At 36.9% G+C, this 27853-nt stretch overlaps 2 protein-coding genes across 3 annotated transcripts in view; both read right to left on the bottom strand.

Annotated features, from left to right (window-relative positions):
- The window catches only part of STYX (serine/threonine/tyrosine interacting protein), a 41514-nt gene extending 35429 nt beyond the window's left edge, over positions 1 to 6085 (bottom strand). For both annotated transcript variants that reach the window (XM_026480371.4, XM_057318523.1), the window contains exon 1: positions 5610 to 6085. In XM_026480371.4, coding sequence (XP_026336156.1) covers positions 5610 to 5666 — 57 coding nt within the window. In that variant the 5' untranslated portion in view covers positions 5667 to 6085. The remainder of the gene's footprint in view (positions 1 to 5609) is intronic.
- A 1792-nt stretch (positions 6086 to 7877) lies between these two features.
- On the bottom strand, positions 7878 to 27729 carry PSMC6 (proteasome 26S subunit, ATPase 6). Its single transcript, XM_026480374.4, has 14 exons — positions 27596 to 27729; positions 26511 to 26590; positions 26375 to 26414; positions 26059 to 26111; positions 23794 to 23861; positions 23213 to 23327; positions 20875 to 20962; positions 19246 to 19307; positions 19037 to 19160; positions 18604 to 18665; positions 16646 to 16766; positions 16425 to 16505; positions 12843 to 12914; positions 7878 to 8383 (listed from the first exon to the last, which is right to left on the bottom strand). Exons 1-14 carry the CDS (start codon positions 27720 to 27722, stop codon positions 8265 to 8267), a joined length of 1212 nt encoding a protein of 403 aa, XP_026336159.3. The 5' UTR covers positions 27723 to 27729; the 3' UTR covers positions 7878 to 8264.
- Between the last annotated feature and the right edge of the window lie 124 nt (positions 27730 to 27853).

The following is a 27853-nucleotide window of genomic DNA, read 5'->3' as shown; positions in this document are numbered from 1 at the left end:
CCTTTTTAAAAAAAATATTCTTGATTAGCCTAATAGACAGCCTTATCTTCCTGAAGAAACTTATCAGAGTTACAAGAAAGAAGAAAAGCGATTAAAGAAATGTGTACTTTTGAGTTTACCTAAATTAAAATGCCTTAACTGTGCATGGAAAAAAAAAAAAAAAACAAACCAGGAGGACGTATATAGTGAAATGGTGTATATATATTCCAGGGAATATCTAGCACTATATATGCTAGAAGGCACTCAATGACACAGGATAAATGTGCTTCCTTCTGGAATATCAATTTTACCAAAAGATTTTTTTTTTTTTTTTTTTGAGAAAAAGTGTTTTCACTGACCGGCCACTAATTTTTATTTTTATTTATTTTAAAACAAACATGACCATATGGGATAGAATGCAAAACTTACTTGAAGTTTTAAGTGAAATAAGAGGCTTCAAAGAAATTTTGAGCTTTGGAAAGATTGTATACAGTAGGACGTGTATGATTTATATATGGAAGATACTATAGGAGTAAAAAGCAAGTTGTGCTGCAGGAGAGAACAAAAAATTATTCCTACTCACCAAACAAAAAAGCACACAGCCTACTTTTGTGAGCATCAGACTTGCTGAAATAGACATGGATCCTCTGAAATCTAAAAGGCTTTCTCTCACAGATTTCATTAAACTATTCCTAGTGCTAGAATTAGATTTTGATCTCAAGCATCTACCCTCTTTGTCTACCTAGTCCCAATACCTACCCTACAAAACAAATCTTAATCCTGTCTTGTCTATCAATTCTGCTAATGCTTTTAGCATACTCGATCAAGATTTTAAGTCATTCATGCTCACAGACTTGCTCTACCAGACGTCCATCTGTCTGAACATGTCTCTAACAACCAAGTCTTGCCTGAATCACACTCAATCTTAATCTCAGCCTGCTCACAATGCTGCTAAAATCAGATTCCCAATGATCTATTGTGAATTACTACTGTACTTAATTAGTAGAATCAGTTTCCCAAATTTAGACGATTAGCCAAGCAGTCCAACTATATTTTTCAAACCAAAGCAAGCCAGCTAAACAAAAATACTCCTAATTGTGAAACACACTATGCTTCTGATGAAAATTAATTCACAAGTGAAAATCCTTCAATCATCAATATGAGCTAGAAGGTATGGCATATTAAAACATATTTCAGGGGCACCTGGGTGGCTCAGTCGTTAAGCGTCTGCCTTCAGCCCAGGGCATGATCCCAGGGCACTGGAATCGAGTCCGGCATCGGGCTCCCTGCTCTGCTGGGAGCCTGCTTCTTCCTCTCCCACTCCCCCTGCTTGTGTTCCCTCTCTCACTGGCTGGCTCTCTGTCAAATAAATAAATAAAATCTTTTAAAAAAAGAAAAATACAAAAACATCTTTCACGTTTTCTCCTTCCTTCTCATACAAATGCAGTTACAAGAGCTCTAAAATTGCACTTAGGGGATAGAAAAATATTCAAAGATCAGTAAATAAATAAACACAGCAAAGAATATAGGCTGTAACCATCAGATAAAAACTTAATTCTTATTATCAAATGGATCAGGCTAAATGAAACATAACAACCTTTAGAAATACCAAAATAGATTATGAATTTTAGTTGATGGGAGGAGCAGTTCAGAGAAAAGAAAATCATCAGAATTCTATACCAGAGCTGGGACACTTCACAAAACAGAAAAATTAGTATTAGAGTTTCTCTTCTCCAAAAAATTTAGCCCTCTTCATAATAAGCCCCTTCCTTTAATTCTCATCCCTATTTCAAGTTTTGCTTCAACCAAAGGACAAAGGAGTTTTCCACCCAAAAACAAGAGACAGAAGGGCATTCAAGTAAGATACTTTCAAGTCAGTTACTCGTAAACCTGGCTGCCATTAGAATTATCTGACTCCATCTCACAGCAGTCAAGTCGGAATAAGTGATGGTAGGGTCCAGGAATAGTTATTTTTTAAAAAGCCCCCTGGGTGATTCTACTCTACAGTCAGGTTTAAAAAGCACCATTCTAAATTTAAAGGATCCTCAATCAGAAATATTAAGCAATTCCTATTTTTTATTCTGTACTATGGGAATCAAAAGAGAAAGGAAAATAGAAAGAGTAACATTAAAGTTGCCAAACTGCAACTGAAATAAATTATATTACACTTTCTATCTGAAAACATTAATTTCTGAATTATAAAACCAATAGCCCTAACTATGCAACTAATTTATTGTAAAAACAGAGAGTGTAAGCTGCTCTTTTCTTCACATCTAAAAACAAACTCTGTAATCTTGTCACAAGACTCTACTACCAAAACCAATCAAGATTATTTCATTAATTCAACAAACATTTGTTAAGTTTATGGTATATACCAGACAGTGTGTTAAGTGCAAGAAACAGTGGGGAATAAGACAGGAACATATTAGTGAATAAACTCCCTTATGAAAATTTCAGTCTATCATGGAATATAGACATTGACCAAAACTACCAGTATGATACCTCTTACAAGGTAGGTATAAAAGTACCTACCATGTGCTACAGAGACTTATAAACCTGGAGGATTAAACTATTCTGGGAGGTGAGAGGGTGGGAGAGGGGAAAAGGTGGAGTTGGCAAAATCAGGAAACACCTTTCTCAAGAAATGATACCTAGGGGCGCCTGGGTGGCACAGCGGTTAAGCGTCTGCCTTCGACTCAGGGCGTGATCCCGGCGATCTAGGATCGAGCCCCACATCAGGCTCTTCTGCTATGAGCCTGCTTCTTCCTCTCCCACTCCCCCTGCTTGTGTTCCCTCTCTTGCTGGCTGTCTCTATCTCTGTCAAATAAATAAATAAAATCTTAAAAAAAAAAAAAAAAAAAAAGAAATGATACCTAAAGTGAGATCTAACCCAAGAGCAAATAGTTAATTAGGTGAGGCAAGGGTAGTGCTGGCAGCCACAGCAGGGGAAAATGGCAAAGGTCCTGGTTGGGGGTGGGAGGGTGGAGGCAACTAAAACATTCCAGGAACTGAGAGAAGATGAATATGGCTAGGGCAAACAGAGAGGGGAGCAAGGGGAACAGTAGCTCATAATGAGGTCAGAAAGGCAGGCAGATGCTAGATTGCACACAACCTGCAGATAATGTTAAGGGTCTGAACTTCATTCTTAAAACAACGGGAAATCACAGCAAAGTTTTAAACAAAGGAGTGACAATCTTTTTGGAAACCCATCTGAACACAGCTAAATTTTTGCTAGGACTGTCCTAAAGGAATACTCGGACTAGTACTTAAAGAAATGTGGAAGTAATATTCTTATAGAGATAACAGGATCATCAAGCTGTCATAGACTGATCACATCGATCATCAAGAGCATGCATTAAAATTTCTCTACTTGAATTCCATTTTTACTAAAACAAGATTTGGATTGTAATTTAGGTTTCCTGACATGTTTCCTAAATAGATGGAAAAACACTATTACTGGCTGGTCACCATAACTATGTAAGACCATTTGACACTTTACTTATCTCATGGGATACTAGAAAATTAACATTGTTTTATTAGTTTATCATGAGTAACTATATGCCCTATTTAATGGTTATTTATAGTTTTGTCTGCCCAGAAAGGACCCTCCATCTTCTGTGAAAATGCTCCTGTGGTTTTGGTTGGAGGGATACCAATGATTGAACTTCACTCCCCTGGCCATAGAAGCGAGTATATGACCTAGATTGGGCTCCTCATTGTATTCTCCCCTTTATGGCTATAGGGACTGATCCAAAGGAGGGCTCATCACCTAGGTTAAGCCAATCCTCTAGATTTTAAATAATGAAGCTTAGAGAGATATTATTCCTTAATGTGTAAGCTCTGTAAGAGTGTGACCTTGAAGCAGCTGACAGTTAAACTCCGTATCTGCAGAGACGCCAGAGTAAAAGCAGAAACCCTGAGAAAAAGTAGAGACAAGCTCTGACAAGAGGCAGAGGTAGTTCTGATGCCTTATAATACTGTCTAGTCAAGTCCCTGAGACCAGCTGCACCCCTACCTTTCTGGATTTAATTCTCCTTTTGCTTAAGCTAGTCTGAGTTGGTTTTGTCACTTGCAACCAAAAGAAAACAAACATCCCATGCTCTGAAAAAAAAGAACGAATTGGCTTTCAGTAAATAATATTTGCGTCATTATCTACTACGCTTTAAGCATTACTTCTGTCCTTGCAGAGGAAAGCTATATTCCCAGTAAGATTTTATAATTTTACAGGAGTAAGACATATACATAATAAAGATTAAATGCAAGTTTGTAAACATTTTAAACTAGAATTTTTAAGATCAGAGAAGAGAAGAATTGAGGTGTATTAAAAACAATGAATTAGGAATCAAGAGACCAAGGTCCTCAACTGTGTCTTATTACTATTACCTTGGCATATCACTTATTCTCAGTAAGCTATAATTTCTTCACCTTAAAAGAGAGAATGCTCTACACTTATTTCTTCAGGTTGCTTCCAGACTGAAATCACTGAATCACTTTAAGGACAAAAAGCATATTCCCCATTCACATTATTCCATATTAAACAAAGAAAAAAATGTAAATTTATTTTTTAAAATAATCTAAATTCAACTTTTTCCTAATTAAGACTCTTAAAATATGAAATTCTGAAAGACTACTACCACAAGCAAAGGATCCCTCCAAATAAAAAATGAGAACCCCAAAAGAAGATATTCAAAAGAATATTTGGTATAAACTGAGGTTTCTTAAAAATACAGCCTTATTTTCCAATTATTTTTAAGATATTTAGAACTAGAAATTTTAACCTTCCTTGATCCAATTACAGCATAACTGAGTATCCTTGTCTTTTTCTTTTCCTGAGTATCCTTGTCTTGTTACTAATTTAGTCATCTGAAAATTCTAATTTAGTAGGGTGTAACATCATTTTATTTTAAACTAGCAAGAGATGGGAGAAAAAACTCAATACAAATTTTAGGCAAGGAAGAAGTAAGGTGGAGTACAAAAAATCCCGAATTAGAAATCAGGAGAACAGATTATAAAGAATTTCATTCTCAATATCAACTCCCCTCCAAAGGGCAAGTTTCATGACCGCAGTTTTTAGATTCAAATGAACTAGCTTTGTGACATTTTATTCTGCGGGTCAAGGCTTTGCCTCAAAAAAACCAAAAAACCAAACAAACAACTACTTTGGAAAACTTTTTGAAAGCGCACTTCGAAAGTTCAGGTCCCAGATCTATTTCACATGTAGGGCCATGTGTCCCACAAGCGAATCGATGACACCAAAATATCCCTCAACTTGAGATGTAAAACATTACCTCGTATTGCCTTGGCAATAAAAAGGGGAACCTTACTCAAAGTAAGTCCTCGACGCCGAGCCTGGGGAAGACAGGACTGCTGCTGCCCTTCCCACTGAATGAAGGAGCCCAGACCCAGCAGCCCCTCCACCAGTCTCAGGAGGGGAAAAGGTACTGAGTGAGTGAGGGTCAAAGCACACCGCCCGTGAGAGGGAGGCTGCTCCCCGAGGTCCCAGGACGGTCTCAGAAGGCAACAGGGCTCCGACGGAGCTGGAGACTTCGACGGTTGGGGCCTGGGGTCGCCCCGCGGCCGAGGAGCCACAAAGGGGAGGCCTGTGCGTGGCAGTCACCGGACAAACTCACCTCAGCGTCTTCTTTGCACTGCGGGAGCGAGGGGAACTCCAGCTTCACGTCCTCCATGGTCCCGGCCCCGGGCTTGTGGGTGGGGTGGGAGTGGGAGTTATCCGGCCCGCCCGACCCTCGGGCTGCCAGTGGCAGAGAAAGGAAGGAGGGCGGGTGGACCGGAGGACTGACGGGCGGGCAGCGGGCTTACAACTAACACACGCAGACTAAAGAGTCCCAGCGACTCCGGCGGCGACGGCGGCGACAGTGGGGAAGAGGAGGGTTGGGCGGCTCACACCCGGCCGCCATGCTGCTGCCGTCTCCCTCCCCCTGAGTCTCCGCGCCCCTCAGGCCGCACAGGCTCGGGCACAAGCGAGAGCCCTACAACCGTCTCCCCTCCTTCCCCCCGCCCTCCCCGCACTGCCCCAGCCAATCCCAGCCCACGCTTGCCTTCCGCCCGCCCCCCGCTGCCGCCAGGTGTCAGCGCGCCGCTGCCCCGCCCCCTCGCCAGAGCGCAGACGCGAGGGGGGCGGGGCCTCGAAGGGGCAACGGACGAAGCTCACCCGGTGTGGAGGAGGTGGGGCTGCGGCAGAAGGCAGGGAACGAGTGAAAGTCCTGGGAAAGGCAGTGGGACAAACCAGACCAGCTCTGCCCTTTCCAGACTGGACGCAGATCCCTTCTGTAGTACAAGAACGGGCAAAACATCTAGCCAACAGAAACTGGCATCCGAAAAGAAAACTAGTTTCTTCCCTCAGAATCCTGCGCGGTCTGTGGTGAGGTTATAACCAAAACAGTAATAAATGAAGAGTTCCTCTTAAAACTACGTTAATGCTACACAAAAAATGAAACACCCATCACTTTTAAGCAAACTAACGGTGGACTGTTAAGAATACTTGGGAACATGACTAGAAAATCTCAAGAAACAATGGCAAATAGAAAATCCTAAGAAATAGAAACTGATAGTTCACTCAGTAAATTATACATCATACTGAAGGAAGGTCTCTCCCTTTCAAAGTTTATGTTGAAATATTCCTATTATATATAATTGTATTAATAAACTACATGGCTTTCAGAATCTTTTAAAAAGGAGTTTGAGTCTGTTAATAGTATATTGTCAATAGAGGTGAGGTACAGGATACTTTCTCTGGGCCTAGGGAGATACTGTTATCCTTTTTATTTTTAAACAGATGAGGAAAACCAAACATAGAAGCAAGAAGAATCCATCTTAAAACTTTCAAGATTTGTAAACCAAACTGATTCTTTAAAAAAAAAAAAAAAGTAGAAAGGCGAGAAAGTCATTAACTAAATTGCTAATTACAATGAATAAAGTTAAAAGAATCACGTGGAAATTTGACCAAGACCCCCTTGACAGACATCCTATTATTTTTATAGTCATTTTTATGAAACACACTGCCAACATATATAGAACTGTTCAATAATTTGAGTATTAGATGGTTAGCCTGAGTGCTCCATTTTCTCTACCACTATGTAAACTGTTCTCTACCTTTTGAAGTTATAAAAAGACACAAAATACTCTAGTAAGCTTTTAATTTGAAGAATGATTGTATAATTACGGACATCATGTATCATACATTCTTTAGTGTTTATGAAACTGAAGTCGTCTTTTTTTTTTTTAAACAGCACCTTTGATAAGATTTCAGTTGATGCCCAATGATGATTTCCTATTTTAATTCGTTAAGGCTTTAATTCCACGTGATATAGAAAGAATTGTGTGTAGGTAACAGAACTTTTGCTTTGAACATTTCTGACATCAACATCCTCTACATCAGACACTCTTAGCTTGGTATCCATAGATACCTACACAGTCAATAGGTGGTGGGCCTGGAAATGATAGATCTCCTTTAATTTTAGTATATGCAAAATTGTGTGTATATATGTGTAACTTTCTGGGAAGAGGGTCCAGACCTTAACATTCTAAAAAGGGAATGCTCATCTCACACAAATCAAGAAAAAGTCACATTTGTTAGCAAATACTACTTTTAATCATAATCTAAAAAAAGGTTATGGATATGCGTGTACTTTTCAATTAACTATCACACAGAATAACCATAGTAGGTGAAGAGTAAATAAAGACCTTCCATTATCGATATAGACATACATGTCTATGCTTTGTATAACAAGACGCTCTTAGGAACAATGAGTGTGGGTACAGTTTTAAAATTAAAAGTCTGTCATCTAAATACAACTCATTTTGGTTATTAAATAGTTGATTTACTAAAGAATATAAATGACCATAATAAATGTATTTTTAAAAAAGACAAAAATATGTGTAGGAGAACTGAATCAAACAGATTTTATTCAACTTTTTAGGATGAGGAAAACAAATGATATAAAATAAGTCATTAGAAATGCTCTCTTGTACTATTTCAAACTACTTTCAATGTTTTACAAAATGCTCACACAGCAAATACGAAAAGCTTTAACATAGTCTTATAACTTTTGCTGCAATAAATGCAACATTAACGAACATACAAATTTCTTCTGTACCAATCTTAAAAGTAGAATTACTTGAATTACTAATTTTTACAATGTTATTCATACTTATTTTTATTCATATGTTTTTAATGAGATCATTGCCAATACATAATTTTCCTTAACTTTATTTTTACATTAAGCCGGTATCTGTCATGCAGCCATCAAAAACCTTCCAGTAAATTACACAGGTTTGTAGTCCAATTTAGACTCTAGCTTCTTAGAATCAGCCACTTTTCTGACTGCTTTCATGAAGTCTTCCTGTACTACAAAATCATGATCAGCACGAATTGCAAACATACCTGTGGAGAATAAAACAACATGACTGTATGTAATATGTGACTAATTTGTTAATTATAAGAAAACTAAAGGGGGGGCAAAATGGGTGAAGGTCGTCAAAAAGCACAAACTTCCAATCATAAAATAAGTCCTGGGGATGCAGTATACAGCGTGGTGACTAGACTTAATAATACTGTATTGTAGGGATGCCTGGGTGGCTCAGTCAGTTAAGTGTCTGCCTTCAGCTCAGGTCATGATCCCAGAGTTCTGGGACTCAGTCCCACATTACGCTCCTTGCTCAGCGAGAGCCTGCTTCTCCCTCTACCTGCTGCTACCCCTGCTACGCTCTCTCTCTCTGACAAATTAAAAAAATCCTTAAAAAAAAAAAAAAAAACTGTATTGTGTATTTGAAAATTGCTGAGAGCAGATCTTAAAAGTTCTCATCACAAGAAAAAGTATCTTGTTAACAACATGTGGTGATGGATGTTAACTAGATTTATTGTAGTGGTCATTTCACAATAAGAACAAATATCAAATAATTATGCTGTACACCTGAAATTAACATGTTATTTGTCAATTATATCTCAAAAAAAAGTCTTTTACGAAAACTAAGTAATTCTATGAAGTAAATGTGAAGGAGCCGAGATTTACTACTTCTGAGCCAGTAGCTCTAATTTGTTAAAAACAACCATCATTGTTCAATTAATTGAACTTAACTACAGTGAGCATTATTTTCCAAACCAAAAGCTAGACAACGAAGCTAGACAACAATGAGACAACAATCTGGATATTTAAAATCTAGCTCACACAGTCCCTGTGTCCGATGACATTCTGAAAAAGCAAAACAAACAAAACTCAATAATCAACCAAAGACATTTTAAGCAGTAGCTTCTTTACAGGCAACAATTGCCTGGAGGAAGGGAACGCATGTATGGTTTGGAAAAACACAAAACACCTCTAGTAATTTTGATAGTCTTTCCCCTTGTTAATAATCAAAAGCTTAGATAATACAATTAAAGAAAGTCAACACTGCCTTTATATCAAAAACCAGTGCCATTATTCACATATTAAAATTTACCTTACTTATGTACAAATTGATATTTTTATATGACTTTGATACTCAAGTATTACAAACTTGAAAACTTTTTCTTTCAAGTTATCGACAAGTTACTTGTCAACTACTTGATAAAGGGGTAAAACGTGTGTGTGTGTGTGTGTTTTGAAGCATTAGGTATATCATGGATATGGGTCCAAGATTTTGAGACAATCGTAATTTCATGACAAGCTAAAGCTAGGAGGTTATCACTATCTGCTAATTAAATGAATCCTACTAATATTTTCATTAAAGATCTGCTTATATTGACCTTCACTTACATACATTCAATGGAATAGAAGATTTCAAGGGTTAGTTTCTCTCTTTAAAGATTTCTGTACAGTCTTAGAAACACTCTGTTGTACTCAGAAATCTCGTGAATAGAAATTTCTAGTCCTTTAAAAGTGAAGTTTTAAAACCTGTTTTGAAGGTTACAACTAAAGTAGGTAAGTTATTTTTCCAAACTTTGTGCATATGACTATTTCCAAATCATTGTTTAGTGAATGACTGAATCTGAGATACATCCTAATCCTAAAAGGATGATAATCTCAGGATTTGCATGGAAAAAACAACGATAACTGAATTTAAGTTTATTTTAAATTACAGAAAGATATGTTAGCAAAAAAGGCTTGAAGTCTAATAAAAAGAAAACCAAAGAATTTCAGTGTCTCCAAATATGAATATCCCAGGCCATTTAAAAAGCTAAAATCGTAATCCACACAGAAGTTATAGCTCTTTACTGGAAATAGCTTACACACACACACACACACGCACACACACATACACATACATATATATATATATACACTTATATTTTAAGTAAGCTCCACACCCAACATGAAACTTGAACTCATGACTCAAAGACCAAGAGTTGCATGCTTTACCTACTGAGCCAGCCAGATGTCCCAGCGAAAAATAACTTTTCAAAAATGTGCAAGGTACAAAATTCTAGTTATGAAATAAATAAGTATGAGGGATGTAATACAACATGATGGCTATTGCTAATATTGCTATATGATATATTGGAAAGAGACTAAATCCTAAGAGTTCTTATTATAAGGAGAAACTATTTTTCCTTTTTTCTAATTCTATCTCAATGAGAAGATAAATGTTAGCTGAACTATTGTGGTAATCATTACACAATATATGTAAACCAAACCATTATGCGGTACGACATAGACTTATGTGGTGCTATATGTCAATTATTTCTCAATACAACTGAAAAAAGGGGCGCCTGGGTGGCTTGGATGGTTAAGCATCTGCCTTCGGCTCAGGTCATGATCTCCAGGTCCTGGGATCGAGCCCCATGTCAGGCTCCCAGCTCAGCAGGGAGTCTGCTTCTCCCTCTGCCTCTGCCTCTCCCCTTGCCTGTGCTCTGTCTCTCTCTCAAATTAATAAATAAAATCTTTAAAACATAATAAATAAAACTGAAAAAAAGTAAAAAAAAAAAAAGCAAATATCATAATTTGATGGTATCAACCTTTAGGATTATAACATTGCTTTTGTTTGGATTCCAATTTTACCAAAGCAGTAGTCTAATAATAATTTGGTCCAGTGTAGATTTTGGAAAGAGAATGTCGTAAGTTATTCCAAGTAGTTTAAGCCACATTCAAGTTTACCACATAATATTTTTTTTTATATTAGTAAGTCTTTGTGAGCATGATTTACTCAGATCTGTACTTAGAGAGTTTCTAGACCTGCAGATTTTTAAAAAAGATTTTACTTATTTGCCAGAGAGAAAGCAAGAGAAAGAGCACAAGCAGGGGGAGTGGCAGGCAGAGGGAGAAGCAGGCTCCCAGCTGAGCAAGTCCTAATGCAGGACTTGATCCCAGGACCCTGGGATCTTGATCCAAGCCGAAGGCAGACGCTTAACCGACTGAGCCATCCAGGCATCCCTAGACCTGTAGATTTTTGATCCAGATACTGAGTCACAATATACCCATGAAGATACTCTTATGGAGAAGCCATGTCTGAGCAACATCTTTAAACACTATTTAATTTATAGGAAATGTTAAAATAAGGCTATAGGTGATATAAAAACGAGGAAATCGGGGCGCCTGGGTGGCACAGCGGTTGGGCGTTTGCCTTCGGCTCAGGGCGTGATTCCAGCGTTCTGGGATCGAGCCCCACATCAGGCTCCTCCGCTGTGAGCCTGATTCTTCCTCTCCCACTCCCCCTGCTTGTGTTCCCTCTCTCACTGGCTATCTCTGTCAAATAAATAAAATAAAATCTTTAAAAAAAAAAAAAAAAAACGAGGAAATCACATATTGTATACTTAAAAACTATTCACTCACAACCTATGAAAGTCAGTAATATAAAAACTACTGCAAAAATTTTTTATTTTTTCATCATTATTATAATAAATACACAACCGTGAGATCAGAACCTGAGCTGAGATCAAGAGTCAGACGCTTAACCAATTGAGCCACCGAGCCACCCTTAAATTTTTTAATTTTAAGATTCTATGTGGAAGACAAAGACTAAATCAGTCTGTCTGTAGTTTTAAAGCCACCTGGTACCAGAACTAAAAAAAAATAGGATCACATAATCCACAGAGAAAATTTTAATAAAAAACAATTACATTTGAGGTGCCTGGGTGGTGGCTCAGTAGGTTAAGCGTCTGCCTTCAGATCAGGTCATGATCCCAGAGTCCTGGGATCAAGCGTCAGGTCAGGCTCCCTGCTCAGCCTGCCTTCTCCCTCTGCCCTTCCCCTGCTTGTTCTCTCTCTCTCTCTCTCCCTCTCTCTCACATAAACAAATAAAAAAAATCTTAAAAAAAAAAAAGATTACATTTTACATAAGTTGCATGATCACAAAATTCATAAATCAATCTTGCAAAGCTTATTGTTAACAGACTAGTATCAGAAAACATGTTATCCATTTTGCAGATTACTTCCAGGGCTGGCCCAGTCTGATTTCAGCCAGAGGTGTGGCAGACAGTTCTGCAGGGTCTCAGACTTACTTCAAGGGGCCAGTAAGCTATCACATGCATGTCTTTCCACATTCTGCCCTAAGGCATACATAAGTATAAAGGAGTTAACAACCCCAAGGGCAAATTCTCATGGGGGATGAGAGCTGGTAAATAAATGCTCCAGTCTCCATATTTCAGCCAGGTAATCCTGGAAGGCATTCTGTATGTTTCTCTGAGGTTTCATCAAATCAAACCCCCCTGTCTATAGGATCTACCTCAATGGTTCACCCTTATTATAGATTTGCTTCTTTCCAACTCACTTGCCTGTTCTCTCCTGCTTTCTGGAATCAATTCTCAAAAACACCAAGCACCCAAATCCTGGCAAAGCCCAGGCTCTGCTTTTGAATAAACTTAAACACATTTTTAGTAAATTAAACAAATCAAAATCAGTAGTAAGAACTGCACTTTAAACTCATACCTGCTTCAGTACAAACATTTCTCAGGTCTGCTCCATTAAAGCCATCTGAAAGCTTCACAATTGCTTCATAATCTGTATAGGAAAAAATACTGGAAATTAGAAATAAATAGATAGATACATAGATACATAAATAAACTCTTCTCTTGATTTATGCCCATATGGAAAACTTAACTGCACACAGAGCTTGCTTTGAATTTGATCAGCTAGGTATCATCTGTTAACATACCTCCACAATATTTAGCAAGTCCTCCACAATATTAACCACCAAAAATTATACTTTTGTTAAGTAAGCCAGCACTAAACAGAAATACTATACTTCTGAAACTTTAACCCCAAGAAACAGCATCAAGATCTGAAAGCCTCTTAACCTGTTTCAATGCAGACTTGAAACAGTTATATACACGTGAACTTGAGTTATCTGTGAAGCCATGACTCTTATAAAAACTGTAAACAAATCTTCAATTTGAATAAACCTAGAACATTCAGAACCAACTGTTAACCACAATGGAATTTAGTGACATTAATATAAGATATACCAAAAATGGTCATCAGAAAAAATTTTCATCATATTTTAATCATGTATTTTTAAATAACCATTTAAAATGGCTAGCTTTCCTAGTTCCTGTGCAGGCTCCAAGTAGAGAAGTATCAGATCTATGATAACAGTGATGGTTATGTGACCTTTTTATCCACAAGACAGACTCGAATTAAAGAGCTATTAGTTTGAAATAGCGGTTACGGACTTGATAGAGAATAAGGAGAGAAATAAGAGACAGCATGGGCTACTACGGTGTAATTCTGTTGAGACACCCTTTGTCAGGCCATCTACAGTATGCTGACGTCTATCTGAAATCAGACAAATACTCATTAATTAATTTTCATTCAGGTTCAAGTTCATGTAAGCATCCTGAGAGCAGGGATTCCCAAGGTTGGCACAGTATTTGGCACCTAGCAAGAGCTCAGTATTGAAAAAAACCTATAAATTGGCATCCCTAGTTTAGCTCAGTCTTTCCAGCTCAAAACTATTTTCACATAAGCAATGAGAAAGTTAGTGAGAGGCAATAATCAACTATTTGTAATCATTTTTGGACCATTAACTTCTAAGGGTTTGTAAAGCTGCCTGGCAATTATACTAGAATAGTATAATGCTCCCTAGTCAAGGAGTCAGCAAATTTTCTATAATGGGCTGGACGGCAAATATTTTAGGCTTTGCAGGTCATGTGGTCTCTGTCAAAACTATTCATTTCTGCTATTGTAGTGGGAAACCAGTCACAGACAATATATAAACAAACTGGAGTGGTTATTACAATAAAACTTTATTTACAAAAAGAGAAGACAGAATTTGGCCCACAGCAATGGTTTGCTGACCTCATCCTAGAGTGCACTCTCTCACTTCTGGAGATAACAATTTTATAATTTCTCCCATGTCCTCAAATGTCTAACAATAATCCCCCAACCTCACTCCGAACTTGCTTCCTATTTCACTGAGAAAATAAACACATTCAGAAGAACAATTCTACAAGTTTTTGCCATATTTGAGATACTGTCATCATCAGCATCTATTTATTTGCCTTTCCTCCTAGTCTCATAAATGAAGTCTATGCTCATAGACAGGGCCAACCTTCTCTTCAAGGAAAGCGCATCATCAATTTCTCTCTCCTAGATCGCTTGCATTAGCATTAAAAGTGTTGTAAATTCTTCCATCTTAAAGAAAGCTCCTCCAAATCTTCATCTCCATTTTCACTGCAGCTACATTTCTTCTCTTCTCCCTTTGCTGCAGAACTCCTTGAAAGAAATGTCTGAACTCAAAGCCTCTCCCTACAATCTCCTTGAAACCCACTGGAGGTAGGCTCTACTCTCACCACTCCAAAGAAATTGCTTTAATAAGGTCACCAATAATTTCCACATAGTAAATCCAAAGGTCCATTGTCAGAAGTCTTTTTATCTGACCCACTGTCAGCATTTAACAGGAAATTACTCCCTCCTTGTAACAATTTCTTCATTTATCTTCCAGGACATCACCGCTCCCAGTTTAATTCCCCTCTGTGACTATACCTTCTCAGTCTCCCTTGATGGTTCTTCATCTCAACTTAATATTGGAATTAGCTCAGTTGTTGAACCTCTTCTCTATCCACATTTACTTCCTCAGAAATCTCATTTAATCTCAAGATTTTAAAAATAATGTTATGCTGTTATTATCCACAATTATATCACCAGCAAAGACCACCCCAATAAACTAACTGCATACAGAATTACCAATCAACATCTTTATTTGGTATTTAACTGGCACCTCAGCTTTAATATAGTCAGAATCAAACTCCTTATTCTCCCTTTAAAACTTAATCTTTCCAGTCTTCCCCCATTTTAATTGATGATAACTCCATCTTTCCAGTTGTGAGTCAAAAATCTAAGTCTTCCCTGGTTCTTCTTGTTAGCTCACATCCCACATCTGATTCATCAGCAAGCCCTGTCACCTCTATTTGCAAAGTATGTGCAGAATCTCATCATTTTAAGACTCTGGTACCACCTTGGACCACAGCACCATCTTTTGCCTGGATTATGGAGATATCCTAACTGATCCTCTTGTTTCTATTCTTGCCCCTCTACATGCAACCAGAATGATCTTATTTAATACAAGTCAATTTCAAAATATTCACAGATGAAACAATACAATGCCTGGGATTTGCTTTTTAAAAATCCAGAAGGAAGGTAAGAGGTGGAAGAGATTACAGATCAAACAAAATTGGCCAAGAGTTAATAATTATTAAAGTTAGGTAGGGGATGAGTAACCTAGGGTTAGAAGTTCATTATACTCTTATTTCCACTTGTATATATTTCTAATTTTCTACACTACAAAGTTAAAAATAACAAAAGGTAAGAGTGTATCATTCCTCTGCTCACAATCCTCCAACGACAAAAATAGTAAAATAAAAGCCAAAGTTCCTACACAATGACCTCAATAAAGTTGTACACAATCTGATTCCCATCACTTCTATGATCTCACTTGCTACCACTGTCCATTTACTCTGCCATAGACACCTTGACATCTTTGCTACTCCTGGAATAGTTCCAGCCATACACCTGCTTCAAGGTTTTCTCTTGTTGTTTCCTCTGTACCATTTTGCCCCAAATATCAATATCTAGTTCCTTCACCTTTTCAGGTCATTGCTTAAAAATCATCTTCTTGGTAAGGCTTCCCTCTGCCTCCCCCACCTCACCTCCATTTAAGAATGTATCTATTCATTCTGGCTCCTGGCATTACCTATTTCCCTTTTCTTGCTTTATTTTTCTCCATAGCACATATCACCATCAAATTTACTAAACATTTTACTGACCTTGTCTGTCTTTTCTGACAAGAAGGTAAGTTCTATATGGCAGGAATTTGTTTTGTTCATTGGTATATCCCCAGCATTTAGAACAATTCCTAACATACACAAGATGCTCAATAAATATTAGCTGAATATAAGAGATTTCCATGTTTGGTAAATTTAAAACCAGATTTGGTAGACTGTCAGTGATATCTAATAGCATTTTGCTTCATTTACCAAATGTAAATATACATTAAAAAGGTTATTTCCTTACCTATTTCACCGTGCTTTGTAATGGGACCTGCATGGATTTTCAATATATCTAATCTTGCTTGTTCGTTTGGTAAATCAATATCTGAAAATAAAAAATTATAAGAAATTCTTTTGCAGTCAGGTTTTTTTGTTTTTTAAACAAATTAGGGTGTGAGGAAGAGATATGGAAAGAGAAATGGACATAGACAAAGAGAACACAGCAGGAAAAAAACTTTAACTCACGTATTTTTCTATCTAATCTTCCTGGACGAAGCAAAGCAGGATCCAGTGTATCTGGTCTGTTTGTAGCCATGATCATTTTAACTCTATGTAGAGTATCAAATCCATCCATTTGATTTAGTAACTAATATATTTATAAAAAAAATCATTGACAGATTTTTACAAAACATCCGAACGATTAAAAAATTTACAGTACACAACTTCTATATGTCTAATACTATGAAATACATTGTCTACAGATAGTATGCCACCTCCAGAATGACCACCTGATGGACTATCTCTTCTTTCTCTTATACAAAGGAATAGATTTTTCCAGCCTTGAAGTTCTGAGATAGATTATTTAACTATGTACCTTCTTATAGCTATCAAAAAGTTTTAATAAATCTGAAGGTTTCCATCTAGTCAAGTATTATAAAATTAAACCATTTGGATCTGATTTCCAACATTCAATTTTTTTTTCATTGTTACTTTTAAAAACATTATTAATAAAATCTAATGTATACAGTATTATGGTACGCCAAACATAAAATTTACAGATAATCAGATATAATGACATTTCTACAAATTTGATAATGTCTATTATCTTTTCAAATAATTTCACTATACATAGAAATACTGAGACACTAAGCATATTTCCTTCAATTACTAAGTTTCCTTGAATAAATATTGAAAAACCTAACTACATTCAACAAACTCTTTAAAATATAACTAGCTGAAAAATCTTTTCCAAAATATCTGATAGCTGACAACATATCAGTTATGTGAATAAGACTAGCATCTGTGTGGGACACCTGGGTGGCTCTTAAGCATCTGCCTTCAGCTCAGGTCATGATCCCAGGTCATGATCCTGGATGGATCAAGAGTCCCACATCGGGCTCCTGGGTCAGTGGGGAGCCTGCTTCTCCATCTGCCTGCCGTTCCCCCTGCTTGTATGCGCTCTCTCTGACAAATAAATAAATAAAATCTTTAAAAAAAGAGTAGTATCTGTGTTGTTTCAAAATACCTCAATTTAAGGTTTCCAGGACTATAGAACTCATCTGAAAATGCTGTATATATTCTGAGGGGATCATTATTAATTTATGAAAGTCCTTTTCAAATACCCCTACTGAGATAGAATTTGACACTATTACTTATGCCTAGCTTTAAAAAACCTAGCTTTTCTTTGTAGAAGCTGAAAAATGTTTGGGATCTTGCCATCACTTTCACAGAACTTGGAGTGGGGAAAGGTTTATGTACATTCTAATATTCCATCACCCATCTTCTTCAATTATCAAAACTATTTTAGTTTCTTCTTATTCTCAGCAACAGAGGAAAATGTTAGTGATTTTTAGAGCAGCCTCATTCATAATTATAACTCATTTATTACCATCAGTTTTAATATATCCATTACTCGTAAAATGTATTAATGAAACTAGTGCAAGGCCACGTTCACACAATGTGAGTATCAGAAGAACAATATACAATTTAAGTAACTGAATGGCCTTTAAAAGGTGTGCTGTAAACACACTGAGTAGTATAGCTATACATCATATAGAATTTTGTAAATACCCCTATTACTTTCCAATAGACATTTTCTTACTAGAGATTGTTGTAAAGAAATGTGTTTATTCCCAACAATATTTTCAAATTTTATATTTAAGTGTGCTCTTTTTTTTTTTTTTAAAGACTTATTCATTTATTTGAGAGAGAGAGCGTGTGCGAGCAGAGCAGGGGGAAGGGCAGAGGGAAAGAATCTCAAGCAGGCTCCCCGCTGAGCCTGGAGCCAACCTGGGGCTTGATGCCATAACCCTGAGATCATGGCCTTGAGATGAAATCAAGAGTCGGATGCTCAACTGAGCCACCCAGTGCCCCTTAAGTGTGTTCTTTATTTAAACCATTGTACATATTTTGACCTTCAAATATCCAATGTTTTCATTTAATACATACTGGCTTCTCTTTGAACCTCCTTTACCAAATATTACCTCCATCAAAGTTCTCTGAATCTCTCTATCAGCTGAAGTACCCTCAGAAAACCGACGACCACCTAAAATAATGATATGGAAACTCATGTGTTACTCTTTTCCTCTACAACCATCATTTAAGGAGACAGAATAATAGTGTCTGGAGTTAAAAACATTAAGATAAAAATAAAATAGTAAGAATTATACTGACAAAGTTAGAAATGATTTTGGTATAGCGTTTCTCATTTTGTCAATGTCAAATTAAAATTGGTTAAATTTTCTTAAGAATTTTTTTTAAAGTAACATTCAATTCATTTTACTACTTCACACAAATTGCAATTAGAGGTGAAGGGGGGATTCCTTTAGATTTTTAAAACATTTCCTAACACTTCCAAAAGTTAAAAAAAAAAAAAAAAAGAAGTTCAAAATAAACTTTAAAAGGCGTTATTCTTACCAATAGCATCTATTTCATCCATAAAAATAATGCATGGTTGATGATCCCTGGCATAATTAAACATTTCTCTGATCAAACGAGCACTTTCACCAATGTACTTGTCTACAATAGAACTAGATACAACCTGATAAGGAAAAACATTAAGGTAAACATAAGACAATTCAAATAAAATTTAATTTCAACAGCTACAGAAAGAATCTTCCCTTTACCTTTAAGAAATTGCAGTCCAGCTGGCTAGCAACAGCTCGTGCCAACAGTGTTTTTCCTGTGCCTAAAATGGCAGAAAGAAGTCCTAATTAGATGGAAAGCAAAACAAATTCTCAAAAGCCTTTTATGTTATCCTCCGGACAGTAAATTTTGCAAAATGAAAGCTAAATCCTAAAGAGAATTTCCATTTAAAATTCTAAAGCACTTCAACTTGTAATATTAAAATTTTAAATTTTATTCAAAATATCCCTTATAATTCTAAACATGATGAATACATATCTTCAAAAATATATCAACCCTGATTTACAGACACTATAGTAGAAGTCTGTTACATTATAATCCACTGGTCTATCCTGCATAATGAATGGATCTTTTACCTATGCATGATATTGTAACATCAACTACTGGTTATCTGGAAACTACTGCTTCAGTGAGTTATGAAAATCTTCCAAATCTTGTCATTTTTCATTATACAATATTTAAAAGCCACGTCTGTTAATATCATCAATCTCATCTCATCTTTTAAGTATTAATATCAGAAAGTTCTCAGATGGGGGTGCCTGGGTGGCTCAGCTGGTTAAGGCCCAACTCTTGATTTCAGCTCAGGCCATGATCTTAGGGTTGTGAGCTAGAGCCCAGCATCAGGTTCCATGCTGAGTGTGGAGCCTGCTTAAAATTCTCTTTCCCTTGCCCTCAGCCCCTCCTCCCACTCCCTACACATGTACACTCGCTCTCTAAAAAAAAAGCAGTCAGATATAAGTTTTGAAAACCTAATTTTCACTTGAAAGCTCAAATTTTATCACTGGCTACAGATGGTGTCAGTTGTTTTAACACACCAGGCTAACTTCATTCATTTTTGAAAAAATGTTTTCCAGATAAGCAAAAACCAGGCTGAATAATCAAAAACCAGTCTGACGATGATAGAATGTCTGTAAATTATGTCTTCAGGTAAAAACAATATTCCATGAAAAGCAGCTAATTCAGCTGACAACTCAAGGCACAAGTGCTTTTCCTAGAGATAACTATCCTATTCAGGATGCAACAGAAGTACTTTACATGTATTTCCCATTTCATCACATAGAATATAAAACATTATTCAAAGATCAGGATTTAATAAAAATAATTTTTGCGGCTTCAACAAGAACATCTAAATGTGAAACTCACATTTTTTTTTTAATACTTTAAGTATGAGCAGTCAATAACACAATGACTACTCATACCATTTCATGCCACTGACTTAACTGACTCATGCTATGGCATGAGCAGTTTTATCCACACTGCTTTTGCACCATCAGCACAAAAGTCAACACAGTGAAAACGGCAACTAACATTTTAAGTATTATCAAAGTAAGGTTTGACCTTGCAGACTCCCTGAAAATGTCTCAGCAACAGCCAGAGGTCTGTGAACGACACAGGACCAATGCACCAGAATCATACAGCATGCTAAGAGGCACATCTTATGAGGCACAAGAGGACGAAGCATACCTGAGAGAACAGTAGACACACATCTCCTGTTTCTTCCTTACTCTGAACAGAGTGGAGGCTGGAATACCCCACATTAAATTTTCACCTTACTTTTTTATTCCTTAATTCATTCCTTATTAGTAGGTCAGACATAATTCAACACTAACCTGGTGGTCCATATAACAAACAGCCTTTTGGAGGTATTATTCCTACACGCTGGAATAATTCTGGGTTTGTAAGAGGTAATTCTATCACCTAGAAAAGAAGTTGATTGTTTCTTAATAAGTCAGTAAAGATTCTGATGAACTTTAAAATACTTTAAGTGAAATATCAGCATAGTTAGGTAAACACACTGTAATTCATAATAGATCTAGAATTCCATGTTACACAAAGCCATTTATATTAAGAGGTTATTCTTCAGACGGACTTAAGATATTTTTTTAATTATGTAAAAATTAATTAAAAAGGCTGTAGTTATTTTAACAAACTATGCACCTGACTAAAGTGATGGTTAACAGGGATGTAATCTGTCAAGACATATTTGAATTGTACACTTAAAATCTGTGCATTTTACTGAATGTAAATTATACCTCAATGAAACATCACACTACAAAAAAATCAGGTAAGCAAAAAAGAGAAACAAAACAAAAAAGATGTGTATTATTTTGCATTTGGGACTACAACACAAAATAATTATAAAATGGGGAAATTTAGTAAGTTAGAACTGCCATTAGGAGAAAACGCATATAAAATGTTCATATTGTCATAGCAGCATTTTGTCATAGCAGCCTTCAAAGAACCATATTTCAGGGCACCTGGCTGGCTCAGCTGGGACAGCATGTGACTCTTAATCTTGGGGTTGTGAGTTCAAGCCCCACAAAGGATGTAGAGATGATGAAAAGAAAGTAAACTTAAAAAAAAAAAAAAAAAAAAAAAAAAAGAACCATATATTCTGCTCTCAATCTCCTACTAAGACTGATTTAAGCAAAGAAAGCTGGAGAATAGATAAATTGAGAGTTTGCCCAAATTAAACTCTTTATAGTACCAGAAACTTTAGAAATAAGCTTCTATTGAATAGTTGTGTCCACCAGGTGTGATTAAAATAAAAAGTATAAGAAATAAATATTCTCAGTATCTGCAGATGGAAAAGAGTATTGCATGTACATATTTTGTGGGTTGTGTGTGAGAGAAAGAGAGAGACTTTCTAATCCCATGGCTGATGTAGCAAATCACTGTAAAAGACAAGATTTCATAGTTACATGAAGAGCTCGTTCTTCGTCTCTTGTCTTTTAACTATAAAGTAAGAATAGACTTTTATTTGTAATGACACTAGTGCTTCCTCAAGGATGGTAAAAAACAATTTGGTTTCATAATCACCTGGAATGCTTGTTTAAATGCTAACTCCTGTGTCCCACCCCCAATCTACTGCATCAAAATCACGCAACGGGCCTAGGAATCTGTATCTTTAATAAAAGTTCCAGAAAACTTAATATGCTAATGTCTGAAAACTACTGGCTTAGTGCTTAAATCAGATGATGTAAGCCATACTAACTATCCTCATTCATTCCTAAACATCTCCATCCTATATTAGAATGAAACCAATAGGACAATGTAATTTGCTTTAAAGAGAACTGTTGGGATGCCTGGGTGGCTAAGATGGTTAAGTGTCTGCCTTCGGCTCAGGTCATGTCTCCAGATCCTGGAATCCAGCCCCGCTTCAGGCTCCCTGTTCAGCAGGGAGTCTGCTTCTCCCCCTCCCTCTGTCTCTCCCCTCTGCTCGTGCTCTCTTCTCTCAAATGAATAAAAAAAAATCTTTAAAAAAAAAGGAGCATTGTTAAGCCATCTGTGCTATATGAAGCAAGGAAATCCTGATTTGATTCTTACCTAAGGGCTTAAAAGGTTTAAGCTACCCTAAAGCCAATATTTTTCTTAAATGGCAGCAAACAGCTTTATCAAAATAAAATATGTAAGGTTCGGGGCACCTGGCTGGCTCACTCAGTGGAGCATGCGACTCTTAGTTTTGGGGTTGTGAATTTGAGCCCAACATTTAATGTGGAGATTACTCAAAAAAATTTGTTTAAATCTTAAAAAAAAAAAAAAAAAAGGTACAGGTAACTTACTTTAAGGATGGGAAGCTAGCATCAATAAGGTTATGGGAAAAACTGTGTTACACATGATCCAAATGTGCTCTGACCCCAGTAACCTATCATAACCAAAACCACTAATGGCATGGGCATTAAATTTATATCAATTATTAGTTTTTTCTTTTTTGTCACAAAAAGAGCAGGGTTTTTCTAACACCAAATTATCTCCAAATTAACAGTAGCTATAATTTTCATAGCTAGAAATTTGGTGCTATTTTTCTCTCAGCAAGAATATTAAATGTATAATATTTAGTAACCACTATTTGGACAAAGTAATCTTTCATTCTCTTTCTCCCTCTGGATGTCTTAAAACCAATACCATTTATTAGTAAGTTCAGAGAACAAAGCATACACTACCAACCTCTCTTAATTCCCGAATCTGTTCTGATAGTCCTCCAATCTCAGAATAAGAAACATTCCCAGGGTCCTCATGAGACATGTTGTAGACCAATGGATCCACTTCCCTTGGCAAATATCTATAATGATAATGCATGTATTTTTTTTTTTTTACAAGATGTATTTTCTCTCAGCCTACAGAGTACCAATGACTTGCTTATGCAAGCACCTGTAGATGATCTCATAAAAATGCATTAACATTAATTAGAAACTAATAAAAGGGAAAAAGTAGCTAGATATTCATTGATCTCAAGAAGCATGTATTTTGGGGGCACCTGGGTGGCTCAGTCAGTTAAGCATCTACCTTTGGCTCAGGTCATGATCTCAGGGTCCTGGGATCAAGTCCCGAGTCGGGCTCCCTGCTCAGCAGGGAGTCTGCTTCTCCCTCTCCCTGGACCCTCCCCAACCCCTTATCTTCCTCGTGCTCTCCCTCAATCTCTCTCTCTCAAATAAATAAAATTAAAAAAAAAAAAAAAAAGCATGTATTTTGGCTAAAATCTTCCCTCTGTGAAAATAAAAGTAAAATAAACAGAATAAGACACCTACCTCATGATAGTTAGTGTAGTCATATCCAAAGCAACTCTTGTTCCTGGCTTCAGCTTACTTTTATCAAGCTAATTTTATAAAACAAAAAGTGTTATATAACACTTAAAAGGGGAAATAATACTCTAACAAGAACACAATATTCAGAAGCCAAATAATCAGGGTGCCTGGGTGGCTCAGTCGTTAAGCATCTGCCTTAGGCTCAGGGCGTGGTCCTGGCATTCTGGGATCGAGCCCCACATCAGGCTCCTCCGCTGGGAGCCTGCTTCCTCCTCTCCCACTCCCCCTGCTTGTGTTCCCTCTCTCACTGGCTGTCTCTCTCTGTCAAATAAATAAAATATTTAAAAAAAAAAAGAAGCCAAATAACCACTTTCACCCTTCAGAGAGAACACTAATGTCAGATTATAAACACCATACCAACAGATGGGCTTATAAAAGTAATAATTCAAAGTTATTTCCCTTAAAAGAGTGCCCTTTATGCAATCTCAGTGTAAAATGTGAAATCACTAATACACAAAGTTTGTGGTAGGAAAGGCCTTATTTTTAAAGAAAGAAATGGGTATTAGTATTTTACTTTCAAAGGCTCACTATTTCATACAGTTTTGCTCATTATTTTGATTCACGCACTATAATATAATGACTTTGGTAGCAAAATCATTATAATATAATGAATCTGTACCAAAGTATTTATACAGAAATCTCTAAATGAACATTTTGGGAGAAGAAAAGGGAAGCACTTTAAGGGTATGCCCTTTATTTTTATTTTTTCTTTTAAAGTCTATTTTTATTTATTTGTTATTAATTTGGCACATAGCATCATTTAAGTTTAAGGTGTACAGTGGTACTTTGATAATATGCCCTTTAGATTTATTTTTAAAACTATAGCTTTGGGGAAGAACATGTTATTTGATTATAGGAAATAAGGGAGAAATGCACTCATTCTGTATCCCCTTCAAGGTTTTTATTAAAATGCTAAACCAAAGCCAAAAAAACCCCAGCAATCATCATTCATGCTTTCTGCTACATGTCAGATATTATTCTAAATACATTATATATTAAGTTGAATCATACTGAACAACTTATTGGCATATTTAGGTAGGGCACCTTATTTGGCTAGAATTAGAATTTATCCAACAGATTCACCTCAATCTCAGGATATTACTTTTCCAAAATTAAGTTACTTTTTGATAGTTTAAAAAATTACTTGCCAATATAATTTCAGAATTATAAAAATTACTACTTTTCACAGGATTTTGCAAAGAACTCTAAATTTAGGATTTAGTGCCAATGAAAATGAAGTGGAGATAGGCAAAAATACTAGGTTTAATGTAATGGATTAAACTTTCAAAGTTGCTAATAAATGAGGTACTTGAAAAGAGCTACACAAAAATCAATGTAAAGCTATTTCAACATTTACATGTATAGAGAATATATACTCTGGCTTTTCTAATATTTTCCAGTTTTCAAATACTCTCTTGCCCTCATACAACCATGAAATGTCTCAGAAATACCAACTCTTGGAATCCAGACGGCCCTGTAAGGGACATAGAACTCCTGTCAGGCTAGACATTTAACATTTTGACTTAGAAAATGTCTTCCCACTTATACACTAGGCAAATGCTAGGATAAGATTTAGTCCCTGGCTTAAATTCCACTCTACGGCCATGTCCTATTAATGTTCTCTCTCAAACGTGAACTTGATACAATAAACACTCAGCAAAAGCTCTTCCAATGAATTTATAAGAAAGTTCTAAGGATACTTCCTAAAGAATAGGATAGTACATAAACTGGCTTCCAAGGCTACTAAATTATTTAAAGCCATTTGTTGGCATTTTTTATTAGAGCAAAATGAAATTTGCAGTTATTTCAATTTGCCTATTCTAATCCAAATGAGTTCACACCAAATCAACTTAGGCTACAGAAAAGTCTTTTGAGTAACATTTCTGAGTGTTTAAATATAAAACATAAGGAATTGACAAGGTCTAAGTCTCTTCAAAAAAGACATTAAAATGATCTGAGATATTTTCCAATTCTAAAATTCTTAGATTTCTAAATATGTAGAGCTTACTGAGACACTGTGATCAGAGTAGAAAATAAAGAATACCAGTCAATGCCCATAGTTGGAGCTCAAGTTTTGTTAGTTATAACTGAACAAATCACCTTTAGGAGTTACGGGCATAATGGCTGACTGCTTACTTCAAGAATTAAATAATGTATATGAAAGCACTTTTACCAATTATAAAGCACTGTACAGATGTAAAGTGTTACCTGTCGACGACAGCCCACAACATATCTTGGTCCATTTGTAGCTTTCACAATGACTAGAGGAAGAAAATGAAGGACAAATTGAAAAACAGAAAGTGAAAAATAAATACATATAAATACATATATCCACATTGATGGCAAGTTGAGTTTTATTTCTGTCCTCCAAGGAGACAGTAATTGAAAGAAAACTCAGTCTATGCAAAAGTATCATCTACCCTCATTATCATCATCAAGCTAATAAGCATTTCAAAAGTTCACCGCGGGAGAAAGGGGAGTCCACTCTTTTTTTCTTTACTAATTAACAGTCCAATCCACTTACATTTTTCTTCAGTTAGTTGCTTAAGTACTTCACCTACAATCTGGGAAATTAAAAAAAAAAAAAAAAGCATTACTTTTTGCCAATAACTAAAAAACAAATTGCCATCACTCCCTATACCCCAAACTTCATTACCTACCTGCCCAACACTTTGTAGGGCCTTCAGATCATTTTCAGACTTTTCATACTGCTTGGTAAGTTCTTTTAATTGTTCCCTTACTGAAATAATATAATTTGGACATTTTTAATTAAACAATAATCTTAGTGAGTTTAAGTCACTAAGTATCACTTTAGTTTATTTGAGTCTATTTCACTTTACATATATTTCATATCCACTGTATGAAACCACAAAAGAAATAATGCCGTTTGTAGGAGACATGTTTAAAAATGAAATGTTACAGAAAAAGCACCATATTTTTATTTTCTTCATCAGCAATACTTGTTCAAGCACATTCATAACATTGTTACATTCTTGAAGATATTGACACTCTTCGAGACTACAAACCCGAATGATAAGAGACCCTTCCTCACCTCTTCAGCTACCCGCATGGATTATTACTCTATGGCTTTCGACCCTAAATAAGGTCAACAGGTGCAGAGATCTACAGAATTATACGGTTACGGTCTATCTCCATTTAATCAAACCACTCAGGCTTTCCAGTGAAGGTGCACTACGAAAAAATGTAAGCGCCCTTTAGTTCAGGAGGTAAGAGAAACTTGTGTGCTTGATGGGAGTACAACTCAAAATACGCGGAAAGAGGAGGACAGTTATTATGACCCACCGATTGACTCGCCTCTCAAGCTCCGGTCTGGTTTTCCACACCAATAACAAGCCAGCACCTCGAGTCTCATCTCTTGCTTGAGCTTCCTTGACTCAAGTCTCCTCTCCTCTCTGGGTCCCGGCACTCACCTACGCCGCCCTCCTTGCACCCCAAACTGGCAAACATCCCTGGCCCACTTCTTCCTCACTCCTCGTCTAGTCCTCTTCCACTTCCATCTCAGAACTGGGGATGTTCTCTGTCACCTGGACCAGACTGGGCCATTTCTACGCCCGAAGAGACTGTGCTTCCCAAGCTCAGGGCCGGATGACAAAGCGCCTTGTCCCTGGACCGAGGCCTTCCTATCCCTGGGGCTCGCTTGCCGGGCTCGGCCAACGGCCTCTGCTTTGTTAGAAACAGAAGCACGTCCAGGCATAGGATTGTGTGGAAAGAAAGGCGCACTCACACTCCTTGAGACGGCCGTCAATCTCCTTATGCTCCAGCAGCTTCTTGCGGTAGTCCTGAAGCGCCTTATCTCTAGGGTCCGCCATGATGAGAAGCCGTCGCTCATAGGGGATGCCGGGAATGGCCATGGCCGCCCGGGCGGGGGAAGGGGCGGGGCGAGGGAGGACAGCCTCCCGGGGGGCGCGGATTCGTGGACGACCCCGCCCCTTCCGGTTGGCTCCGCCTTTCTGTTGCACTCCTCTCCCTTCTGCGTCTCGTT

Source organism: Ursus arctos, unplaced genomic scaffold (genome assembly GCF_023065955.2).
Source record: "Ursus arctos isolate Adak ecotype North America unplaced genomic scaffold, UrsArc2.0 scaffold_25, whole genome shotgun sequence".
NCBI classification, from domain to species: domain Eukaryota; kingdom Metazoa; phylum Chordata; class Mammalia; order Carnivora; family Ursidae; genus Ursus; species Ursus arctos.
This window is presented reverse-complemented; position numbering and strand designations above follow the sequence as displayed.

Bases quoted from the DNA above. Each gene is read 5' to 3' on its own strand.
- PSMC6 (XM_026480374.4), bottom strand. From the start codon at position 27,722: ATGGCCATTCCCGGCATCCCCTATGAGCGACGGCTTCTCATCATGGCG. The intron at 23,328-23,793 runs GTAGGTGTCTTA...TTATCATTATAG, and splicing joins ACTACACTAACTATCATGAG to ATATTTGCCAAGGGAAGTGG. The intron at 12,915-16,424 runs GTAAGGAAATAA...TTTCCTATACAG, and splicing joins TACAAAGCACGGTGAAATAG to ATTATGAAGCAATTGTGAAG.